Raw genomic sequence first — 27,203 nt, 5'->3', positions numbered from 1 at the left:
TTTCTCCAACATCCCCATATACTCTCTCCAAGCTCATCTTGTCCCTTGAGTTTCAGCTCCTGCTCCCTTAACCCTACCCCAACCAAACTGCTGCTGGCCAACTTCCCTCCCTGATCCTAATAATCGCTGATATAGCCCTCATCAGGTCCCATTCTTAGCTATCCACTCATAGTGAGACAATCTCCTGCAATGGCTTCTCATCCTGTCCTCATGTATAGTCTCTCCCAAAGATTTATCCTTAGCCACTCCCCTTTCACAGTGACATAATTGAAAACCTGTCAGATTCTACATGTATAGTGACAACCCCCAACTCTACCTCACCATCTCTCTCCATTTCTCCACTGCCTCTAATTTGTCACACTGTTCGTGTGATAACTGGATTTAGACAAGCCACCATTTTCTCCAAATTAAATATTGGGAAGACTGAAGCCAATGTTTTTGGTTCAAATCACAAACTCTGTTCCCTATCTACCGATTCTGTTCCACACCTTGGCCACTGTCAGATCATTCGCAACCTTGAATTCTGATCACATACCTGTGCCATCACTGAGATAACCTATTTCTACCTCTGTAACATCACCCAACTCTGCTCCTTCTACAGCTCATCGGCTGCTGGAACACCCATTCATACCTTTGTTATCTTTAGATGTGATTATTCCAATGCTCTTCTGGCCACCCTCCCATTTTTCAACTTCTGTAACCTCAAGCTCATCCAAAGCTCTGCCGCCCGTGTCCTAACTTGCATCCACTCAGCCCCAAACTCTCCATCGCTTTGACTCTGATCTCCTGTGTACCACCTCCAAACCCCCTTCACCCCATCATCAGTGGCCATATCTTCAGTTGCCTTGACTCTAGGCTTGAAATCCTTCCCTAAACCTCTCTGACTCTCCATCTCCATCTCCTCCTTTTAGATCCCACTTCTTGGATGATGCTGATTGGCTGAAGCACAACAGTGAGAGAACCCAACAAGTAGGCAGGAAAACTAGATTCAGCACACAGCAACCAGTAAACTCACAAGGAGAAAAGGGAGGGCCAATGAAGTTGCTCAAAATTCTGAAATATTTTGCGTTTGTCATAATACAGTTTGTAACACATACAAACTTATGCATATATGAATTAGGAGCAGAAGTAGGCCGTTCAGCCCCTCAAGCCTGAATCATGGCTGATCTGATTGTGGCCTCAACTCCACCTTCTGCCTACTCCTGATAACCTTTGACTTCCTTGTTGATTAAGAATCTATTTTTTTCTGTCTTAAAAATAATCAATGACCCTGCCTCCACCACTCTCTGGGGATAAACCAAGATAAGATACAATAAAGTAAAAATTCATAACAAAACCATTAAGCTCACAATAAAGTGACTCACAACCAAGATATATCCCAGTGAGGTAGGAGGATTCTAGGGAGGGGATAAACCAACCATGGGAGTTGGTTTACCAAGGAAGTTAAGGGTGGTATCAAATTGAAAGAAAAAGCATATAATATGGCAAAGATTAGTGGTAAACCAGAGGATTGAGAAGTTCTAAAAGCCAACAAAAGGTGACCAAAAAAGTAATAGAGGAAGAAAATAAACTTTGAGGGTAAACTAGCAAGTAATATAAAAATGGACAGTAAAAGCTTCTTTAAACATATAAAAAGGAAGAGAGAAGCAAAAGTGAACTTAGGTCCCTTAGAGAACAAGTCTGGGGAAATAATAATGGGGAACCAGGAAATGGCAGAGGAGTTGAATAAATACTTTGCTTCAGTCTTCACGGTAGAAGACACTAATAACATTCCAAAAAATACTAAATAATCAAGGGGCAAAAGGGGGTGGAGGAAATAAATACAATAACTTTCACTAGAGAAAAAGTACTAGGGAAACTAATGGGGCTAAAGGCCGATAAGTCCCCTGGACCTGATGGGTTGCATCCTAGGATATTAAAGGAAGTAGCTAAACAGAGAGCAACATTTTCTCCCCGCCGCGAGGGATGTGTGGGAGCAGGCGAGGGCAGGCAGGTTCCCGATTGGTACCCCTAGTTGGGGGCATGCCGCCATTTTATGTGGGAGGGCCAATTAAGACCCGAGGATGATGAAATTAAGCTATGCAGTGGAGAGACTGGAGAAACTGGGGCAGATCTCATAGAGCAGAGAAGTTTAAGGGGCCCTTAATTGAGACGTTCAAAATTATGAAAGGTTTTCAGAGAGTAAATAAAGTGGCTGGAGAATTGGTAACCAGAGGATATGGATATAAGGTGTTTGGCAAAGTACCCATTGAGAAATTATTTTTAACATAATGAGTTGTTGTGATCTGGAATGTGTGGTCTGAAAGGGCGGTAGAAGCAGATTCAGTAGAATTGGGGAAGTACTTGAAGCCATATAAATACTATGGCTACAAGAGCAGGTCAGAGGCTAGGAATCCTGTAGCAGTAACTCACCTCCTGACTCCCCAAAGTCTGTCCACCATCTACAAGGCACAAGTCAGGAGTGTGATGGAATACTCTCCACTTGCCTGGATGAGTGCAGCTCCAACAATACTCAAGAAGCTTGACACCATCCAGGATAAAACAGCCCGCTTGATTGGCACCCCATCCACAAACATTCACTCCCTCCACCACTGACGCACGGTAGCAGCAGTGTGTACCATCTACCAAGATGCACTGCAGAAACTCACCAAGGCTCCTTAGACAGCACCTTCCATACCCACAACCACTACCATCCAGAGGGCCAAGGCCAGCAGACACATGGGAACACCACCACCTGGAAGTTCCCCTCCAAGCCATTCACCATCCTGACTTGGAAATATACCATGTTCCTTCACTGTCTCTGTGCAAAATCCTGAAGTAACTCCCTCCCTAACAGCACTGTGGGTGTACTACACCACATGGACTGCAGCGGTTCAAGAAGGCAGCTCACCACCACCTTCTCAAGGGCAATAGGGGATGGGCAATAAATGCTGGCCTGGCCAGCGATGCCCACGTCCCATGAATGGATATTTTAAAAATTGCAGGGTTATGGGGAAAGAGCAGGAGAACGGAAGTGATTTTTTAGCTCTTTCGAAGAGCCAGCATAAGCACCAGAGGCTGAATGGCCTCCTGTGCTATATGATTCTATGATAACTTGTGTAGTTGACAAGCTGTGAATGGCTGTAACTAGGAGAGATACAGTTCATCTACCATGCTTTGTTTCAGTACATCTTCAAAGGGATTGGAATAGTTTATATGGAGCAATCCAAGGGTCTGAGCTAGATTTGGTCCCTGTAGTGATGTTTCACTGTGTGGTAAGTGAGTGACAAAGCTCCATGGGTCAGTTGGATTACAGCAGAAGGAGATTTCATTGGTTGTAGCAAGTTTGTGCAATTTTGCGGTCAGTAAGAATATTGAAGTTTCTAATGATTGTGACCATCTTGCTTATACTGAGCTGTCAATGTGAAATCCATGTGTCTGTTGGTTTATCATCTGTGTCCACTTGAATAGTGTGATTACCTCACAAACCGGTATATTTCAGTAACCAAGAGGACATTGACAAAGTCCTCTATTCTTCACTTTTGCTACATTACAAACCCAGAGACACAAAACTCAAGAGAGTACCTGGTGTAAAATACCAAAATGAAGGATTTTCTTTTGGGATGGAGAAAGTTGCTGTGCTGTTTGCCATTCCCCTCCAGGTTTATTTGTGTCCATTTGGTTCAAGGGGGAAGTGGAAAATCAATAAATAACACCAACACCACTGGGAGGGTTGGGGCCTTAACCCCCAATCGATCTGGGCTTTCTGTAATTGTAGTGCTGATATTATATAATATTGTGTGCAGCTCTCCTGTTCTAGGGAGGAGTATTCTCAGAAAGACTGCTCTAAATCGGTTTGTTTTCTTACAGCCATCTCCTGTAATTTTGAGACTGGTTTTTGTGAATGGGAACAAATCGGCCTTCAGTGGATTCGAGATAATGGTCATAATGCAAGCCTACCATATCATGGTCCAATGTATGATCACACCCTCAATGGCAAAGGTAAGTGGATGGGTCATGGGTCCAAACCCCAGGTCACACAGGGCTAAAGCGAGCAAGTGAGAGGTAAGGAGCAAAATCAGGGACTGTAACCTCTCCACCCAATGGGCAGGTAAGTTGTGGAGTTGGTTACCAGAGAAAGATGTTGATGTTGATGGTGTAAATAAGGTCAAGGCTGATGGAGGGGGGAAGGAGTGGCTCAGTACCAGGATGGTCGGCAATGTGAGGACCCTGAATCAGCTCACTGACCCCAGCCAGAGGTCCCTACTTCCCAATTCACATGGCGCATCAATCAACATTCTTCTGAACAGAGGCCTCGGGAGGAGAGTGGAAAACATCACCATTCACATCACTTCCTTTCAATCGGTCCCATGTTCGATTTTCACCAACATGTACTATGGAAGTAAAGCAATAGTTGACAGTGTCAACAAGTATGGAAGTCCAATACACAGTTTCAGAAAGAGAGATCACCAGGGCTATTCTTCCATCACTTGACAAATGCATGTGGAAATCAAAAATCCAACTAAAAAGTCCTTTCACGTTATTCAAGTTCTCTGTTAACCCAGCCCTGCCCTGTGGGAAAGGCACATGAGCTCCTTCACGGAATGTGGGCTTCGCTGGCTGGGCCAGCATTTTTCCCATACCTATTTGCCCTTGAGAAGGTGGTGGTGAGCTGCATTCTTGAATCACTGCAGCCCATATGGTATAGGTCCACCCACAGTGCTGTTAGGGAGGGAGTTCCAGGATTTTGACCAAGCAACAGTGAAAGAATGGGGATAAAGTTCCAAATCAACTTGGTGTGTGACTTGGGGGTGAACTTGCACCTGCTGCCCTTGTCCTTCTAAGTGGTAGAAGTCACGGGTTTGGAGGATGCTGCTGAAGGACCCTTGGAGATTTGCTGCAGTGCATCTTTTAGATGGTACACACTACTGTTTCTGTGTGTTGGCGATGGAGGGAGTGGATGTTGAAGGTGTTGGATGTGGTGCCAATCAAGCGGACTGCTTTGTCCAGGATAGTGTTCAGCTTCTTGAGTGCTGTTGAAGCTGCACTCATCCAGGCAAGTGGAAAGTGTTCCATCACACTCCTGACTTGTGCCTGTAGATGGTGGACAGGCTTTGGGGAGTCAGGCGATGAGTTTCTCATCACAGGATTCCTAGCCTTGACCTGTTCTTGTAGCCACAGTATTTATATGGCTAGTCCAGTTCAGTTTCTGGCCAATGGTAACCCCCAGGATGTTGATAGTGAGGGATTCAGTGATAGTAATGCCGTTGAATGTCAGGGAGCAATGGTTAGATTCTCTCTTGTTGGAGATGGTCATTGCCTGGCACTTGTCAGCTCAAACCTGGATATTGTCCAGGTCTTGCTGCATTTGGACATGGACTGCTTCAGCATCTGAGGAGTCGTGAACATTGTGCTATCAGTAGCGAACAGCCCCACTTCTGACCTTATGATGGAAGGAAGGTCATTGATGAAGCAGCTGAAGATGGTTGGGCCTAGGACACTACCCTGAGGAACTCCTGCAGTGATGTCCTGGATGATTGACCCCCAACAACCATAACCATCTTCCTTTGTGCTAGGTATGACTCCAACCAGTGGAGAGTTTTCCTCCCGATGCCAGAATCGGTCAAGCGTAGTCACTCTCATCTCACCTTGGGAGTTCAGCTCTTTTTCCATGTCTGAGCCAAGGCTGTAATGATGTCAGGAGCTGTGTGGCTCTGGCGGAACCCAAACTGGGCATTGGTGAACAGGTTACAGCCGAGTATGTGCTGTTAGATAGCACAGTCGACAACACATTCCATTACTTTGCTGATGATTGCGACCACTGGTGCCTCAGCAACTCAGGTCAGTTTACTGTCTCTGTGAGCATTGGCTTTCACTGGCTGCCGCTATTGGGCCTAATTACTGGTCAGGCAAAAACTTTAACATGAAGAGGCCTCTGCGGCCTCCCAATCTATGCACCCTCCACGTTGGCCAAGATTTCACAGGAAAGAACATAGGAACAGAAGGAGGCCATTCAACTCCCTGAACTTTTACTGCCATTCAATTAGATATTGGCTGAACAGTATCACAATTCCATTTACCTGACTATATCCATGACACTCGCCTAACAGAAAGGCATCAATCACAGTGTTGAAATTTTCAAATGACTCTCAATGTTAACAGTCTTTTCCAGCGGAGAGACTTCCCAGATTTTGACATCAGCCCTGAGAAGCCTGGCCCCGTAATTGTAAAATCCTGCCCGCTTGTTGTTGATTGCCCAAGACAGGAAATATTTTCTTTCCATTTACAAGCTGCAAGCTATGACCACTAACAAAGTGCTCTTATGATTCCAGGTTATTACTTGTTTGTTTATAAACCGTCAGCAGAGGTAAATGACACTGGAGCAAGGCTAACATCCATCTTACAGACGTCAACCTCAACCAATCAGTGTTTCTCCTTCTGGTACCACATGTATGGACCAGAGATTGGTGAGTCAACTAGTCATCTCATGCCACTTGTTTCTAAAGAAAATGCCAATGCTTTGGTACAGTTCCACACATGCTGACTCACACTGGGGTACAGTTCCACACACACTGACTCTCACTGGGGTACAGTTCCACACACACTGACTCTCACTGGGGGACAGTTCCACACGTGCTGACTCTCACTGGCGTACAGTTCCACACACACTGACACTCACTGGCGTACAGTTCCACATGCACTGACCCTCACTGGGGTACAGTTCCACACGCACTGACTCTCACTGGGGTACAGTTCCACACGCACTGACTCTCACTGGGGGACAGTTCACACACACTGATTATCACTGGGGTACAGTTCCACACACACTGACTTTCACTGGGGGACAGTTCCACACACACTGACTCTCACTGGGGGACAGTTCCACACACACTGACTCTCACTGGGGGACAGTTCCACACACACTGACACTCACTGGCGTACAGTTCCACATGCACTGACCCTCACTGGGGTACAGTTCCACACGCACTGACTCTCACTGGGGTACAGTTCCACACGCACTGACTCTCACTGGGGGACAGTTCACACACACTGATTATCACTGGGGTACAGTTCCACACACACTGACTTTCACTGGGGGACAGTTCCACACACACTGACTCTCACTGGGGGACAGTTCCACACACACACTCTCACTGGGGGACAGTTCCACACACATTGACTCTCACTGGGGGAGAGTTCCACACACACTGACTCTCACTGGGGGACAGTTCCACACACACTGACTCTCACTGGGGGACAGTTCCATGTACACTGACTCACACTGGGGTACAGTTCCACACACACTGACTCTCACTGGGAGATAGCCCCACACGCACTGACTCTCACTGGGAGATAGCCCCACACGCACTGACTCTCACTGGGAGATAGCCCCACACGCATTGACTCTTACTGGGAGATAGCCCCGCACGCACTGACTCTCACTGGGAGATAGCCCCACACGCACTGACTCTCACTGGGAGATGGCCCCACCTGCACTGACTCTCACTGGGAGATAGCCCCACACGCACTCACTCTCACTGGGATACAGTTCCACGTGCACTGACTCTCACTGGGATACAGTTCCACGTGCACTGATTCTCACTGGGGTACAGTTCCATGTTCACTGACTCACACTGGGGTACAGTTCCACACGCACTGACTCTCACTGGGAGATAGCCCCACACGCACTGACTCTCACTGGGTACAGTTCCACACACACTGATTCTCACTGGGGTACAGTTCCATGTTCACTAACTCACACTGGGGTACCGTTCCACACACATTGACTCTTACTGGGGGACAGTTCCACACACACTGACTCTCACTGGGGGACAGTTCCACACACACTGACTCTCACTGGGGGACAGTTCCACACACACTGACTCTCACTGGGGGACAGTTCCACACACACTGACTCCCACTGGGGTACAGTTCCACATACATTGACTCTCACTGGGAGATAGCCCCACACGCACTGACTCTCACTGGGAGATAGCCCCACACGCACTGACTCTCACTGGGAGATAGCCCCACACGCACTGACTCTCACTGGGAGATAGCCCCACACGCACTGACTCTCACTGGGAGATAGCCCCACACGCACTGACTCTCACTGGGAGATAGCCCCACACGCACTCACTCTCACTGGGAGATAGCCCCACACGCACTGACTCTCACTGGGAGATAGCCCCATACGCACTGACTCTCACTGGGAGATAGCCTCACACGCACTGACTCTCACTGGGAGATAGCCCCACACGCCCTGACTCTCACTGGGAGATAGCCCCACACGCACTGACTCTCACTGGGAGATAGACCCACACGCACTGACTCTCACTGGGAGATAGCCCCACACGCCCTGACTCTCACTGGGAGATAGCCCCACACACACTGACTCTCACTGGGTACAGTTCCACACACACTGACTCTCAATGGGATACAGTTCCACGTGCACTGATTCTCACTGGGGTACAGTTCCATGTTCACTGACTCACACTGGGGTGCAGTTCCACACACACTGGCTCTCACTGGGAGATAGCCCCACACGCACTGACTCTCACTGGGAGATAGCCCCACACGCACTGACTCTCACTGGGAGATAGCCCCACACGCACTGACTCTCACTGGGAGATAGCCCCACACGCACTGACTCTCACTTGGTACAGTTCTACACACACTGACTCTCACTGGGAAATAGCCTTACACGCACTGACTCTCACTGGGGTACAGTTCCACAGAAACTGACTCTCCCTGGAGTACAGTTCTACACACACTGACTCACTGGGGTACACTTCTACAGAAACTGACTCTCAGTGGGGTACAGTTCCACACACACTGACTCTCAGTAGGGTACAGTTCCACACACACTGACTCTCAGTGGGGCACAGTTCCACACACACTGACTCTCAGTGGGGTACAGTTCCACACACACTGACTCTCACAGGGGTACAGTTCCACACACACTGACTCTCACAGGGGTACAGTTCCACACACACTGACTCTCACAGGGGTACAGTTCCACACACACTGACTCTCACTGGGAGATAGCCCCACACGCACTGACTCTCACTTGGTACAGTTCTACACACACTGACTCTCACTGGGGAACAGTTCCACACACACTGACTCTCACTGGGGAACAGTTCCACACACACTGACTCTCACTGGGGAACAGTTCCACACACACTGACTCTTACTGGGAAATAGCCTTACACGCACTGACTCTCACTGGGGTACAATTCCACAGAAACTGACTCTCCCTGGAGTACAGTTCTACACACACTGACTCTCACTAGGGTACACTTCTACAGAAACTGACTCTCAGTGGGGTACAGTTCCACACACACTGACTCTCAGTAGGGTACAGTTCCACACACACTGACTTTCAGTGGGGCACAGTTCCACACACACTGACTCTCAGTGGGGTACAGTTCCACACACACTGACTCTGACAGGGTTACAGTTCCACACACACTGACTCTCACAGGGGTACAGTTCCACACACACTGACTCTTACAGGGGTACAGTTCCACACACACTGAACCGCACCTGTGGTACATCTTCTTTCCCCAAAAATCTCGGTCTGACTGCGCTTGAGCACCTGTGAGTCTTTCCGCAACAAAAACCTCTACTTTCTCTCTTTTGTGCAGCTATTAAAACTTACACTTTATTTCCAGTAAGTTTTGACCTGGGCCCCCGTCCCAGGGCAACCAGGTCACATCCCACCCCAAACTACCCTTTTCCAGGTCATTCTATTTTACTTAAGTTAAAAGGGATAGTTTAAAACATAAAGTCTTATAAAGTCAAGCATTGGTAACATCATGTGTTACATGGAATCATAGAAAATAGGAGCAGGAGCAGGTCATTCGGTCCCTCAAGTCTGCTTTGCCATAACATCATGCCTGACCTTTTATCTCAAAGCCATACTCCTGCTCTCTCCCCATACCCCTTGATGCTTTTGAGTCTGGAAATCTATCTTATTTCCTTCTTGAATATATTCAGTGACCTGGCCTCCACAGCCTTCTGTGGTTAGAGAATTCCACAGGTTCACCACCCTCTGAGTGAAAAAGTTTCTCCTCATCTCAGTCCTAAATGGCCTTCCCCATATCCTTAGACTGTGACCCCTTGTTCTAGACCCCCGCAGACAAAGCAAACATCACCCCTGCATCCAGCCTGTCCATCCCTGTCAGAATTTTATACGTTTCAATGAGATCCCCTCTCATTCTTCTAATCTCCACTGAATACAGGTCTAGTCAGCCCAATCTCTCCTCAAAATACAATCCAGCCATCCCAGGAATCAGTCTGGTGAACCCTCGCTGCACTCCCTCTATGGCAAGTACATCCTTTCTTAGGTAAGGAGACCAAAACTGCAAATAGTAATCCAGGTGCAGTCTCATCAAGGCCCTGTACAGCTGCAGTAAGACATCCTTGCTCCTGTACTCAAGTCCTCTCGCAATGAAGGCCAACATTTGCCTTCTTAACTGCTTGCTTCACCTGCATGCTTGCTTTCTGTGATTGGTGTACAAGGACACCCAGGTCCCTTTGTATATCAACATTTCCCAATCTATCACCATTTAAATAATACTCTGCCATTCTGTTTTTCCTACCAAAATGGATAACTTCACACTTATCCACACTATACTGCATCTGCCATGCATTTGCCCACACACTCAACCTGTCTAAATCGCCTTGAAGCCTCTTAACATCTTCCTCATCGCTCACATTCCCACCACATTTGTGTCGTCAGCAAACTTGGAAATATTACATTTGGTTCCCTCATCCAAATCATTGTAATATATTGCGAATAGCTGGGGCCCAAGCACTGATCCCTGCAGTACCCCACTAGTCACCGCTTGCCATTCCGAAAAAGACCCATTTATCCCTACTCTCTGTTTCCTATCTGCTAACTTGATGAACATGGGTCTTGTTCTATTTTGTTTTCATGCTAAAATGGATTGTCCCATTCTGCCTTTGGAAAGGACCTGTTCCTGCAGCCAATTAATCATAGAGATTGGCTTTCTCAGTGCAATGTGTCAGAGCCAATCCCGGGACTGGCCTCTCAAACACACAGGAAAATGAGTGATAGAGAGAAAAATGGGTATCATTCAAACTGGCACCCCCTGCCAATTATTTACCAGCAGTCTGAGATATCATCATTGCCATAACCTGTATCCTGCTACCCAATCCCAATTCAATAAGGGCCTGTTGAATGGGTTAAGCAGCATCCTGCAGTTGCCCCCAGCTGCCTGCAGCCTGAGACAGGGCAAATCAATGTGTGTTAATAAAGGTGAGATCCCCCTGCAGGGAACCTGAGCCTCAAGGTGCTGCAGCAAGGCCAGGCGGTGGAGCTTCTGTGGACCAGGGCAGGAACACATGGAAATCAATGGAGACGAGGATTTCACACCATCCCACCCCAGAACAAGCACTTCCAGGTAATGTACCACACTGAGGGAGTGACGCACTGTCGGAGGGTCAGTACTGAGGGAGTGCTGCACTGTCAGAGGGTCAGTACTGAGTGAGTGACGCACTGTCGGAGGCTCAGTGCAAAGGGAGCTCTGCACTGTCGGAGGGTCAGTGTGGAGGGCGTGCTGCACTGTCAGGGGTATCAATACTAAGGGAGAGCCAAACTATTGGAGGGTCAGTACTGAAGGAGAGCCGCACTGTCGGAGGATCAGTACTGAGGAAGCACTGTACTGTCGGAGGTCAGTACTGAGGGACTGCTGCACTCTTGGAGGGTCAGTGCTGAGGGAGCACGGCAATGTCTGAAGATCAGTTCTGAGGGAGTGCTGCACTGTCAGAGGGTCAGTACTGAGGGAGCGCTGCACTGTCAGAGGGTCAGTATTAAGGGAGCAATGCGCTGTCGGAGGTTCAGTATTGAGAGAGTGCTGCACGGTTGGAGGGTCAGTCCTGAGGGAGTGTTGCACTGTCAGAGGGTCAGTACTGAGGGAGTGCTGCACTGTTAGAGGGTCAGTATTAAGGGAGCGATGCGCTGTCGGAGGTTCAGTATTGAGAGAGTGCTGCACAGTTGGAGGGTCAGTACTGAGGGATCACTGAACTGTCAGAGGGTCAGTACTGAGGGAGTGCTGCACAGTTGGAGGGTTGGTACTGCGGGAGTGCTGCACTGTTTGACCAGATGGTGATGAAACTATGTTCTATCCTATGATGGACTGTGCCACCATGCCTGCTCTGTGGTGAGAAATGGTTTCTGTGCCACAGAGAGCACAGATATCAATTACGACTATCGTCCATTTATCCTTTGTCACGCAATGACCTCAGAAACTGATGTTAAATTTCCCATTGGTTGCAGCTCATATTTGAAGCATTTCAGAGAGGCAGTACTGGAGCTATCGCCATCGATGATGTGAGTGTTGTGGGAGGTGCATGTGAAGCTCAGGGAATATGCTCCTTCGAAGCTAACACCTGTCAGTACACATCAACAGGAATGCAGCGTTGGGAGTGGCTTGCAGGAGACCCGGGGACCAGCTCCAATAGGCCGGTCACCGACCATACAACAGAGACCACTGAAGGTGAGGACACCTTACTCTGCATCCCACCCTTATCTTCCCCATTCTTCCATTCTAACTATTCCATTTTCTATATTACTCGAGGTTTGAAGCTGAAATGGAGATTCAGTAGCTCACTCACTGTCCTTTCAACCTCTGGGACAGTGGCTCACACGCTGTCCTTTCACACCCTGGGACAGTGGGTCACACACTGTCCTTTCACACCCTGGGACAGTGGGACACAAACTGTCCTTTCACACCCTGGCACAGTGGGTTGCACACTATCCTTGCACACTCTGGGAAAGTGGGTCACACACTGTCCTTTCACACTCAGGGACATTGGGTCACATTCTGGGACAGTGGTCACACACTGTCCTTTCACACTCTGGGACAGTGACTCTCCCACACTGTCCTTTCACCCTCAGGGACAGTGGCTCACCCACACTGTCCTTTCACCCTGTCAGGCAGCAGCTCATCCACACTGTCCTTTCAGCCTCTGGGACAATGTCTCACCCTCACTATCCTTTCACCCTCTAGGACAGTGGTTCACCCACACATTCCTTTCAGCCTCTGGGACAGTGAGTCACACACTATCCAGTCACAAAATGTCCTTTGACCGTCTGAGACAGTGGCTCACCTGCACTGTCCTTTCACAACCTGGCCAAGGGTTGCACACTGTCATTTCACAACCTCAGACATTGGGTCACACGCTATCCTTTCACACTCTGGGGCAGTGGGTCACACACTATCCTTTCCAACTCTGGGACAATGGTCACACACTGTCCTTTCCCAGTCGGGGACAGTGATCACACGTTGTCCTTTCCCACTCTGGGACAGTGGTCACACACTGGCCTTTCATAATCTGGGAAAGTGGGCCACACACTGTCCTTTCCCGCTCTGGGAAAGTGGGACACACAGTCCTTTCACACCCTGGGACAGTGGGACACACACTATCACACCCTGGGACAGTGGGTCATAAACTGTCCTTTCACACTCTGGGAAAATGGGTCACACACTGTCTTTTCACACACTGGGACAGTGGGTCACATTCTGGGACAGTGGATCACACACTCCTTTCACGCTCTGGGACAGTGGGACAAACACTGTCCTTTCATGCTCTGGGAAAGCGGGACACACGCTGTCCTTTCCCACCCTTGGACAGTGGTCACACACTGTCCTTTCCCACTCTTGGACAGTGGTCACACACTGTCCTTTCACATTCTGGGACAGTGGATCACACACTGTCCTTTCACACCCTGGCACAGTGGGTCACACACTGGCCTTTCAAACCCTGGGACATACACTGTCCTTTCACACCCTGGGACAGTGGGTTGCACACTGTCCTTTCACACTCTGGGAAAGTGGATCACACACTCTCCTTCCACAGAATGGGACAGTGAGATGCACACTATCCTTTCACACTAGGGACAGTGGGTCACATTCTAGGACAGTGGGTCACACACTGTCCTTTAGCACTCTGGGACAGTGACACTCCCACACTGTCCTTTCACCCTCAGGGACAGTGGCTCACCCACACTGTCCTTTCACCCTGACAGGCAGTGGCTCACCCACACTGTCCTTTCAGCCTCTGGTACAATGTCTCACCCTCACTATCCTTTCACACTCTAGGACAGTGGTTCACCCACACTTTCCTTTCAGCCTCTGGGACAGTGGGTCACACACTATCCAGTCACAAATTGTCCTTTGACCGTCTGAGACAGTGGCTCACCCACACTGTCCTTTCACAACCTGGCCACTGGGTTGCACACTGTCATTTCACACATTGGGTCACATACTATCCTTTCACACTCTGGGGCAGTGGGTCACATTCTGTCCTTTCCCAGTCGGGGACAGTGATCACACATTGTCCTTTCCCACTTTGGGACAGTGATCACACACTGGCCTTTCACAATCTGGGAAAGTGGGACACAAACTGTCCTTTCACATTCTGGGACAGTGGATCACACACTGTCCTTTCACACGCTGGGAAAGTGGGACACACACTGTCCTTTCACACCCTGGGACAGTGGGTTGCACACCGTCCTTTCACACTCTGGGACAGTGGGTCACACACTGTCCTTTCACACACTAGGACAGTGAGTCACACACTGTCCTTTCACACTCGGGGCAGTGAGTCACATACTGTCCTTTCACACTCTGGGACAGTGGGTCACACACTGGGACAGTGAGTCACACACTGTCCTTTCACACTCTGGGACAGTGGTCACACACTGTCCTTTCACACTCTGGGACAGTGACTCTCCCACACCGACCTTTCACACTCTGGGACAGTGGCTCACCCACACTGTCCTTTCAGCCTCTGGGACAATGTCTCACCCTCACTATCCTTTCACCCTCTAGGACAGTGGTTCACCCACACTTTCCTTTCAGCCTCTTTGACAGTGGGTCACACACTATCCAGTCACAAATTGTCCTTTGACCGTCTGAGACAGTGGCTCACCCGCATTGTCCTTTCACTACCTGGGCACTGGGTTGTAAACTGTCATTTCACAAACTCAGACATTGGGTCACACGCTATCCTTTCACACTCTGGGGCAGTGGGTCACATTCTGTCCTTTCCCAATCGGGGACAGTGATCACACGTTGTCCTTTCCCACTCTGGGACAGTGATCACACACTGGCCTTTCCCAATCTGGGAAAGTGGGACACAAACTGTCCTTTCACATTCTGGGACAGTGGATCACACACTGTCCTTTCACACGCTGGGACAGTGGGACACACACTGTCCTTTCATACCCTGGGACAGTGGGTTGCACACCGTCCTTTCACACTCTGGGACAGTGGGTCACACACTGTCCTTTCACACACTAGGACAGTGAGTCACACACTGTCCTTTCACTCTCTGGGACAGTGGGTCACACATTGGGACAGTGAGTCACACACTGTCCTTTCACACTCTGGGACAGTGGGTCACATTCTGGGACAGTGGGTCACACACTGTCCTTTAGCACTCTGGGACAGTGGTCACACACTGTCCTTTCACACTCTGGGACAGTGACTCTCCCACACTGTCCTTTCACACTCTGGGACAGTGGCTCACCCACACTGTCCTTTCTGCCTCTGGGACAATGTCTCAGCCTCTGGGACAATATCTCACCCTCACTATCCTTGCACCCTCTAGGACAGTGGTTCACCCACACTTTCCTTTCAGCCTCTTTGACAGTGGGTCACACACTATCCAGGCACAAATTGTCCTTTGACCGTCTGAGACAGTGGCTCACCCGCATTGTCCTTTCACTACCTGGGCACTGGGTTGTAAACTGTCATTTCACAAACTCAGACATTGGGTCACATGCTATCCTTTCACACTCTGGGGCAGTGGGTCACACACTATCCTTTCCAACTCTGGGACAGTGGTCACACACTACTTTCCCAGTCGGGGACAGTGATCACACGTTGTCCTTTACCACTCTGGGACAGTGGTCACAAACTGTCCTTTCACACTCTGGGACAGTGGTCACACACTGTCCTTTCTGGGACAGTGGTCACACACTGTCCTTTCACACACTGGGACAGAGGGTCGCACACTGTCCTTTCACACTCTGGGAAAGTGGGACAAACACTGTCCTTTCACACTCTGGGACAGTGGTCACATTCTTGGACAGTGGATCACAGACTGTCCTTTCACACTCTGGGACAGTGGGTCACACACTGTCCTTTCACACTCTGGGACAGAGGTCACACACTGTCCTTTCCTACTCTGGGACCGTGGTCACACACTGTCCTTTCCCACTCTGGGACAGTGGTCATACATTGCCTTTTCAAACTCTGGGACAGTGGGTCACACACTGTCCTTTCATGCTCTGGGACAGCTGGTGACCCTCCATGACATTGAGTCACATACTGTCATTTCATCCCAGGGACAGTGGCTCACCCACACTGTCCTTTCACCCTCTGGACTGTGGGTGACAGTCTGGGACAGTGGGTCACACATTATCCTTTCACACTCTGGGGCAGTGGAACACACACTGTCCTTTCACACCCTGGGACAGTGGTTCATAAGCTGTCCTTTCACACTCTGGGAAAATGGGTCACACCCTGTCCTTTCACACTCTGGGACAGTGGGTCACATTCTGAGACAGTGGATCACAAACTGTCCTTTCACGCTCTGGGACAGTGGGACAAACACTGTCCTTGCAGGCTCTGGGAAAGTGGGACACACACTGTCCTTTCCCACTCTTGGACAGTGGTCACACACTGTCCTTTCCCACTCTTGGAAGTGGTCACACACTGTCGTTTCACACTCTGGGACAGTGGGACAAACACTGTCCTTTCTCACACTGGGACAGTGGTCACACACTGTCCTTTCCCACTCTGGGACAGTGGTCACACATGGCCTTTCACACTCTGGGAGAGTGGTCATACACTGCCTTGTCAAACTCTGGGACAGTGGATCACACAGTGCCCTTTCACACCCTGGGAATGTGGGACACACACTGTCCTTTCACACCCTGGGGCAGTGGGTCGTAAACTGTCCTTTCACACTCTGGGAAAATGGGTCACACACTGTCCTTTCACACTCTGGGACAGTGGCTCACATTCAGGGACAGTGGATCACACACTGTCCTTTCACGCTCTTGGACAGTGGGACAAACACTGTCCTTTCACGCTCTGGGAAAGTGGGACACACACTGTCCTTTCACACACTTGGACAGTAGTCACACACTGTTATTTCCCACTCATGGACAGTGGTCTCACACTGTCCTTTCCTACTCTGGGACAGTGGTCACACACTGTCCTTTCCCACTCTGGGACAGTGGTCATACACTGCCTTTTCAAACTCTGGGACAGTGGGTCACACACTATCCTTTCACACTCTGGGACAGTGGTCACACACTGTCCTTTCACGCTCTGGGAAAGTGGGACACACACTGCCCTTTCACACCCTGGGACAATGGTCACACACTGTCCTTTCCCACTCTGGGACAGTGGTCATACACTGCCTTTTCAAACTCTGGGACAGTGGGTCACACACTGTCCTTTCACACTCTGGGACAGTGGTCACACACTGTCCTTTCACACCCTGGGACTGTGGGTCATACGCTGTCCTTTCTCACTCTGGGAAAGTGGATCACACACTGTCCTTTCACGCTCTGGGACAGTGGTCACACACTGTCCTTTCACACCCTGGGACTGTGGGTCATACGCTGTCCTTTCACACTCTGGTAAAGTGGATCACACACTGTCCTTTCACACACTGGGACAGAGGGTCGCACACTGTCCTTTCACACAATGGGAAAGTGGGACACTCACTGTCCTTTCACACTCTGGGACAGTGGTCACAAACTGTCCTTTCACAATCTGGGGAAGAGGGCCACACACTGTCCTTTCACGCTCTGGGAAAATGGGTTGCAAACTGTCTTTTCACACTCTGGGACAGGGGGTCACATTCTGGGACAGTGGATCACACACTGTCCTTTCACGCTCTGGGACAGTGGGACAAACACTGCCCTTTCACGCACTGGGAAAGTGGGACGCACACAGTCCGTTCACACACTTGGACAGAGGGTCGCACACTGTCCTTTCACACAATGGGAAAGTGGGACACTCACTGTCCTTTCACACACTGGGACAGTGGTCACATTCTTGGACAGTGGATCACATACTGTCCTTTCACACTCTGGGACAGTGGGTCACACACTGTCCTTTCACAGTCTGGGAAAGAGGGCCACACACTGTCCTTTCACGCTCTGGGAAAGTGGGACACACACTGCCCTTTCACACCCTGGGACAGTGGAATACACAATGTCCTTTCACACCCTGGGACAGTGAGACACACACTGTCCCTTCACGCTCTGTAAAAGTGGGACACACTCTCCTTTCACACTCTTGGACAATGGTCACACATTGTCCTTTCCCACTCTGGGACAGTTGTCACACACTGTCCTTTCCGACTCTGGGACAGTGGTCACACACTGCCCTTTCACACCCTGGGACAGTGGGTCGTTCAACTGTCCTTTCACACTCTGGGAAAATGGGTCGCATACTGTCCTTTCACACTCTGGGACAGTGGGTCACATTCTGGGACAGTGGATCACACACTGTCCTTTCATGCTCTTGGACAGTGGGACAAACACTATCCTTTCAAGCTCTGGGAAAGTGGGACACACACAGTCCTTTCACATACTTGGACAGTGGTCACACACTGTCATTTCCCACTCATGGACAGTGGTCACACACTGTCCTTTCCTACTCTGGGACAGTGGTCACACACTGTCCTTTCCCACTCTGGGACAGTGGTCATACATTGCCTTTTCAAACTCTGGGACAGTGGGTCACACACTGTCCTTTCACACTCTGGGACAGCGGTCACACACTGTACTTTCCCACTCTGGGACAGTCGTCATACACTGCCTTTTCAAACCATGGAACAGTGTGTCACACACTGTCCTTTCACACCCTGGGACTGTGGGTCATAGCTGTCCTTTCACACTCTGGAAAAGTGGGTCACACACTGTCCTTTCACACACTGGGACAAAGGGTCGCACACTGTCCTTTCACACAATGGTAAAGTGGGACACACACCGTCCTTTCACACTCTGGGACAATGGTCACATTCTTGGACAGTGGATCACAAATTGTCCTTTCAAACTCTGGGACAGTGGGTCACAGACTGTCCTTTCAAAGTCTGGGAAAGAGGGCCACACACTGTCCTTTCACGCTCTGGGAAAGTGGGACACACACTGCCCTTTCACACCCTGGGACAGTGGGATACACAATGACCTTTCACACCCTGGGACATTGGGACACACACTGTCCTTTCACCCTCAGGGACAGTGGCTCACCCACACTGTCCTTTCACCCTGTTGGGCAGCGGCTCAGCCACACTGTCCTTTTAACTCTGGGACAATGTCTCACCCTCACTATCCATTCACCCTCTAGGACAGTGGGTAACATACTATCCGGTCACAAATTTTCCTCTCACAGTCTGAGACAGTGGCTCACCTGCACTGTCCTTTCACAACCTGGGCACTGGGTTGCACACTGTCATTTCACAACCTCAGACAGTGGGTCACACGCTATCCTTTCACACTCTGGGACAGTGATCACACACTGTCCTTTCCCACTCTGGGACAGTGGTCACACAATGTCCTTTCCCACTTTGGGTCAGTGGTCACACACTGTCCTTTCCAACTCTGGGGCAGTGGTCACACACTGTCCTTTCCCACTCTGGGTCAGTGGTCACACACTGTCCTTTCCCACTCTGGGACAGTGGTCACACACTGTCCTTTCCCACTCTGGGACAGTGGTCACACACTGTCCTTTCCCACTCTGGGACAGTGGTCACACACTGTCATTTCACAACCTCAGACAGTGGGTCACACACTATCCTTTCACACTCTGGGACAGTGGTCACACACTGCTCCTTCCCACTCTGGGTTAGTGGTCACACACTGTCCTTTCCCACTCTGGGACAGTGCTCACACACTATCCATTCCCACTCTAGGACAGTGGTCACACACTGTCCTTTCCAAATCTGGGACAGTGGTCACACACTGTCCTTTCCCTTTCTGGGACAGTGGTCACACACTGTCCTTCCACACTCTGGGACAGTGGTCACGCACTGTCCTTTCCCACTCTTGGACAGTGGTCACACACAGTCCTTTCCCTGTCTGGGACAGTGGTCACACACTGTCCTTCCACACTCTGGGACAGTGGTCACAAACAGTCCTTCCATACTCTGGGACAGTGGTCACACACAGTCCTTTCCCACTCTGGGACAGTGGTCACACACAGTCCTTTCCCTGTCTTTGACAGTGATCACACACTGTCCTTTCCCACTCTGGGAAAGTGGGACACACACTGTCCTTTCACACCCTGGGACAGTGGGATACACAATGTCCTTTCACACACTGTCCTTTCCCACTCTTAGAAACTAGGTCACACACTATCCTTTCACACCCTGGGACAGTGGACACACACTGTCCTTTCACACCCTGGGACAGTGGTCACACTCTGTCCTTCCACACTCTGGGACAGTGGTCACACACAGTCCTTTCCCTGTCTGGGACAGTGGTCACACACAGTCCTTTCCCTGTCTGGGACAGTGGTCACACACTGTCCTTTCCCACTCTGGGAAAGTGGGACACACACTGTCCTTTCACACCCTGGGACAGTGGGATACACAATGTCCTTTCACACACTGTCTTTTCCCACTCTGGGAAACTGGGACACACACTATCCTGTCACACCCTGGGACAGTGGACACACACTGTCCTTTCACACCCTGGGACAGTGGGTCGCACACTGTCCTTTCACACTCTGGAAAAGTGGGTCACACACTGTCCTTTCCCACTCTGGGACAGTGATCACACACTGTCATTTCACAAACTCTGACAGTGGGTCACACACTATCCTTTCACACTCTGGGACAGTGATCACACACTGTCCTTTCCCACTCTGGGACAGTGGTCACACAATGTCCTTTCCCACTTTGGGTCAGTGGTCACATACTGTCCTTTCCAACTCTGGGGCAGTGGTCACACACTGTCCTTTCCCACTCTGGGTCAGTGGTCACACACTGTCCTTTCCCACTCTGGGACAGTGGTCACACACTGTCCTTTCCCACTCTGGGACAGTGGTCACACACTGTCCTTTCCCACTCTGGGTCAGTGGTCACACACTGTCATTTCACAACCTCAGACAGTGGGTCACACACTATCCTTTCACACTCTGGGACAGTGGTCACACACTGCTCCTTCCCACTCTGGGTTAGTGGTCACACACTGTCCTTTCCCACTCTGGGACAGTGCTCACACACTATCCATTCCCACTCTAGGACAGTGGTCACACACTGTCCTTTCCAAATCTGGGACAGTGGTCACACACTGTCCTTTCCCTTTCTGGGACAGTGGTCACACACTGTCCTTCCACACTCTGGGACAGTGGTCACGCACTGTCCTTTCCCACTCTTGGACAGTGGTCACACACAGTCCTTTCCCTGTCTGGGACAGTGGTCACACACTGTCCTTCCACACTCTGGGACAGTGGTCACACACAGTCCTTCCATACTCTGGGACAGTGGTCACACACAGTCCTTTCCCACTCTGGGACAGTGGTCACACACAGTCCTTTCCCTGTCTTTGACAGTGGTCACACACTGTCCTTTCCCACTAAGGGAAAGTGGGACACACACTGTCCTTTCACACCCTGGGACAGTGGGATACACAATGTCCTTTCACACACTGTCCTTTCCCACTCTTAGAAACTAGGTCACACACTATCCTTTCACACCCTGGGACAGTGGACACACACTGTCCTTTCACACCCTGGGACAGTGGTCACACACTGTCCTTCCACACTCTGGGACAGTGGTCACACACAGTCCTTTCCCACTCTGGGACAGTGGTCACACACAGTCCTTTCCCTGTCTGGGACAGTGGTCACACACTGTCCTTTCCCACTCTGGGAAAGTGGGACACACACTGTCCTTTCACACCCTGGGACAGTGGGATACACAATGTCCTTTCACACACTGTCCTTTCCCACTCTGGGAAACTGGGTCACACACTATCCTGTCACACCCTGGGACAGTGGACACACACTGTCCTTTCACACCCTGGGACAGTGGGTCGCACACTGTCCTTTCACACTCTGGAAAAGTGGGTCACACACTGTCCTTTCCCACTCTCGGACAGTGATCACACACTGTCATTTCACAAACTCTGACAGTGGGTCACACACTATCCTTTCACACTCTGGGGCAGTGGTCACACACTATCCATTCCCACTCTGGGACAGTGGTCACGCACTGTCTTTTCCAAATCTGGGACAGTGGTCACACACTGTCCTTTCCTACTCTGGGACAGTGGTCACACACTGTCCTTTCCCTGTCTGGGACAGTGGTCACACACTGTCCTTCCACACTCTGGGACAGTGGTCTCGCACTGTCCTTTCCCACTCTGGGACACTGGTCACACACAGTCCTTTCCATGTCTGGAACAGTGTTCACACACTGTCCTTCCACATTCTGGATCAGTGGTCACACACAGTCCTTTCCCACTCTGGGACATTGGTCACACACAGTCCTTTCCCTGTCTGGGACAGTGGTCACACACTGTCCTTTCCCACTCTGGGAAAGTGGGACACACGCTGTCCTTTCCCACCCTGGGACAGTGGGATACACAATGTCCTTTCACACACTGTCCTTTCCCACTCTGGGAAACTGGGTCACACACTATCCTTTCACACCCTGGGACAATGGACACACACTGTCCTTTCACACCCTGGGACAGTGGGTCGCACACTGTCCTTTCACACTCTGGGACCGTGGGTCACACACTGTCCTTTCACACTCTGGGACAGTGGTCACACACTGCTCCTTCCAACTCAGGGTCAGTGGTCACACACTGTCCTTTCCCACTCTGGGACAGTGCTCACACACTATCCATTCCCACTCTGGGACAGTGGTCACACACTGTCCTTTCCAAATCTGGGACAGTGGTCACACACTGTCCTTTCCCTGTCTGGGACAGAGGTCACACACTGTCCTTTCCCTGTCTGGGACGGTGGTCACACACTGTCCTTCCACACTCAGGGACAGTGGTAACGCACTGTCCTTCTTCACTCTGGGACATTGGTCACACATATTCCTTTCCCACTCTGGGACAGTGGTCACACACCGTCCTTTCACACTCTGGGAAAGTGGGACACACACTGTCCTTTCACACCCTGGGACAGTGGGATACACAATGTCCTTTCACACCCTGTCCTTTCCCACTCTTGGAAACTAGGTCACACACTATCCTTTCACACCCTGGGACAGTGGACACACACTGTCCTTTCACACCCTGGGACTGTGGTCACACACTGTCCTTTCCCACTCTGGGACAGTGGTCACACACAGTCCTTTCCCTGTCTGGGACAGTGGTCACACACTGTCCTTTCCCACTCTGGGAAAGTGGGACACACACTGTCCTTTCACACCCTGGGACAGTGGGATACACAATGTCCTTTCACACACTGTCCTTTCCCACTCTGGGAAACTGGGTCACACACTATCCTTTCACACCCTGGGACAGTGGACACACACTGTCCTTTCACACCCTGGGACAGTGGGTCGCACACTGTCCTTTCACACTCTGGAAAAGTGGGTCACACACTGTCCTTTCACACTCTGGGACCGTGGGTCACACACTGTCCTTTCACAGTCTGCGAAAGAGGGCCATAAACTGTCCTTTCATGCTCTGGGAAAGTGGGACACACAATGCCATTTCACACCCTGGGACAGTGGGACACACAATGTCCTTCACACCCTGGGACAGTGGGTTGCACACTGTCCTTTCACACTCTGGGACAGTGGTCACATTCTGGGGCAGTTGGTCACATACTGTCCTTTTGCACTCTGGGACAGTGGTTCACACACTGTCCTTTCACACTCTGGGACAGTGGGTCACACACTGTCCTTTTACACCCTGGGCCAGTGGGTCACATACTGTCCTTTTGCACTCTGCGACAGTGGCCACACACTGTCCTTTCACATTCTGGGACAGTGGCTCTCCCACACTGTCCTTTCACCCTCAGGGACAGTGGCTCACCCACACTGTCCTTTCACCCTGTTGGGCAGCGGCTCAGCCACACTGTCCTTTTAGCCTCTGGGACAATGTCTCACCCTCACTATCCATTCACCCTCTAGGACAGTGGGTAACACACTATCCGGTCACAAATTTTCCTTTCACAGTCTGAGACAATGGCTCACTCGCACTGTCCTTTCACAACCTGGGCACTGGGTTGCACACTGTCATTTCTCAACCTCAGACAGTGGGTCACACGCTATCCTTTCACACTCAGGGACAGTGGTCACACGCTGTCCTTTCCCACTCTGGGTCAGTGGTCACACACTGTCCTTTCCCACTCTGGGACAGTGGTCACACACTGTCATTTCACAACCTCAGACAGTGGGTCACACACTATCCTTTCACACTCTGGGGCAGTGGTCACACACTGCTCCTTCCCACTCTGGGTCAGTGGTCACACACTGTCCTTTCCCACTCTGGGACAGTGCTCACACACTATCCATTCCCACTCTGGGACAGTGGTCACGCACTGTCTTTTCCAAATCTGGGACAGTGGTCACACACTGTCCTTTCCTACTCTGGGACAGTGGTCACACAGTGTCCTTTCCCTGTCTGGGACAGTGGTCACACACTGTCCTTTCCCTGCCTGGGACAGTGGTCACACACTGTCCTTCCACACTCTGGGACGGTGGTCTCGCACTGTCCTTTCCCACTCTTGGACAGTGGTCACACACAGTCCTTTCCCTGTCTGGAACAGTGTTCACACACAGTCCTTTCCCACTCTGGGACAGTGGTCACACACTGTCCTTTCCCTGTCTGGGACAGCGGTCACACACTGTCCTTTTACACCCTGGGCCAGTGGGTCACATACTGTCCTTTTGCACTCTGGGACAGTGATCACACACTGTCCTTTCACACTCTGGGACAGTGACTCTCCCACACTGTCCTTTCACCCTCAGGGACAGTGGCTCACCCACACTGTCCTTTTTCCCTGTCGGGCAGCGGCTCACCCACACTGTCCTGTTAGCCTCTGGGACAATGTCTCACACTCACTATCCTTTCACCCTCTAGGACAGTGGTTCACCCACACTTTCCTTTCAGCCTCTGGGTCACAAATTTTCCTTTCACACTCTGAGACAGTGGCTCACCCGCACTGTCATTTCACAATCTCAGACAGTGGGTCACACGCTATCCTTTCACACTCTGGGACAGTGGGTCACACATTGTCCTTTCCCCCTCTGGGACAGTGGGTCACACACTGTCCTTTCCCCCTCTGGGACAGCGGGTAACACTCTGGGCCTTTGGGTCACATACTGTTTTTTTTTCCCGAAGACTGTGCCTCACCTACACTGTCCTTTCACCATCTTGGACAGTTGGTCACACACTGTCCTTTCATAGTCTGGGACAATGGCTCACCCACACTGTCCTTTCTCTGTCTGAGACTGAGGGTCACCCACTGTCCTTTCACTCTCTGGGACAGTGACACACCCACACTGTCCTTTCAGCCTCTGGGACAGTGAGTCACACTCTATCCAGTCACAAATTGTCCTTTCACCGTCTGAGACAGTGGCTCACCCTCACTGCCCTTTCACAACCTGGGCACTGGTTCGCACACTGTCATTTCACAACCTCAGACAGTGGGTTACATGCTATCCTTTCACACTCTGGGGCAGTGGGTCACACACTCTCCTTTCACACTCTGGGACCGTGGGTCACACACTGTCCTTTCACAGTCTGCGAAAGAGGGCCATAAACTGTCCTTTCATGCTCTGGGAAAGTGGGACGCACACTGCCCTTTCACACCCTGGGACAGTGGGACACACAATGTCCTTTCACACTCTGGGACAGTGGGTTGCACACTGACCTTTCACACTCTGGGACAGTGGTCACATTCTGGGGCAGTTGGTCACATACTGTCCTTTTGCACTCTGGGACAGTGGTTCACACACTGTCCTTTCACACTCTGGGACAGTGGGTCACACACTGTCCTTTTACACCCTGGGCCAGTGGGTCACATACTGTCCTTTTGCACTCTGCGACAGTGGCCACATACTGTCCTTTCACATTCTGGGACAGTGGCTCTCCCACACTGTCCTTTCACCCTCAGGGACAGTGGCTCACCCACACTGTCCTTTCGCCCTGTTGGGCAGCGGCTCAGCCACACTGTCCTTTTAGCCTCTGGGACAATGTCTCACCCTCACTATCCATTCACCCTCTAGGACAGTGGGTAACACACTTTCCGGTCACAAATTTTCCTTTCACAGTCTGAGACAATGGCTCACTCGCACTGTCCTTTCACAACCTGGGCACTGGGTTGCACACTGTCATTTCTCAACCTCAGACAGTGGGTCACACGCTATCCTTTCACACTCAGGGACAGTGGTCACACGCTGTCCTTTCCCACTCTGGGTCAGTGGTCACACACTGTCCTTTCCCACTCTGGGACAGTGGTCACACACTGTCATTTCACAACCTCAGACAGTGGGTCACACACTATCCTTTTACACTCTGGGGCAGTGGTCACACACTGCTCCTTCCCACTCTGGGTCAGTGGTCACACACTGTCCTTTCCCACTCTGGGACAGTGCTCACACACTATCCATTCCCACTCTGGGACAGTGGTCACGCACTGTCTTTTCCAAATCTGGGACAGTGGTCACACACTGTCCTTTCCTACTCTGGGACAGTGGTCACACACTGTCCTTTCACACTCTGGGACAGTGGGTTACACATTGTCCTTTCCCCCTCTGGGACAGTGGGTCACGCACTGTCCTTTCCCCCTCTGGGACAGCGGGTAACACTCTGGGCCATTGGGTCACATACTGTCTTTTTTTTCCCGAAGACTGTGCCTCACCTACACTGTCCTTTCACCATCTTGGACAGTTGGTCACACACTGTCCTTTCACAGTCTGGGACAATGGCTCACCCACACTGTCCTTTCTCTGTCTGAGACTGAGGGTCACCCACTGTCCTTTCACTCTCTGGGACAGTGACACACCCACACTTTCCTTTCACCCTCTGGGACAGTGGCTCACCCACACTTTCCTTTCAGCCTCTGGGACAGTGAGTCACACTCTATCCAGTCACAAATTGTCCTTTCACCGTCTGAGACAGTGGCTCACCCTCACTGCCCTTTCACAACCTGGGCACTGGTTCGCACACTGTCATTTCACAACCTCAGACA

General features: G+C 50.7%; 1 protein-coding gene across 1 annotated transcript in view; it reads left to right on the top strand.

Annotated features, from left to right (window-relative positions):
• Positions 1-27,203, top strand: part of LOC121281484 (apical endosomal glycoprotein-like) — a 61,240-nt gene that overhangs the window by 20,949 nt on the left and 13,088 nt on the right. Inside the window, exons 2-5 of the mRNA XM_041194429.1 lie at positions 3,850-3,981; positions 6,312-6,446; positions 11,284-11,411; positions 12,287-12,506. Coding sequence (XP_041050363.1) covers positions 3,954-3,981; positions 6,312-6,446; positions 11,284-11,411; positions 12,287-12,506 — 511 coding nt within the window. The 5' untranslated portion in view covers positions 3,850-3,953. The remainder of the gene's footprint in view (positions 1-3,849; positions 3,982-6,311; positions 6,447-11,283; positions 11,412-12,286; positions 12,507-27,203) is intronic.

Source organism: Carcharodon carcharias, chromosome 8, assembly GCF_017639515.1.
Source record: "Carcharodon carcharias isolate sCarCar2 chromosome 8, sCarCar2.pri, whole genome shotgun sequence".
In the NCBI taxonomy this organism is placed as follows: domain Eukaryota; kingdom Metazoa; phylum Chordata; class Chondrichthyes; order Lamniformes; family Lamnidae; genus Carcharodon; species Carcharodon carcharias.
Note: the sequence above shows the minus strand (reverse complement) of the source record. Positions and strands in the feature narration are given on the sequence as shown.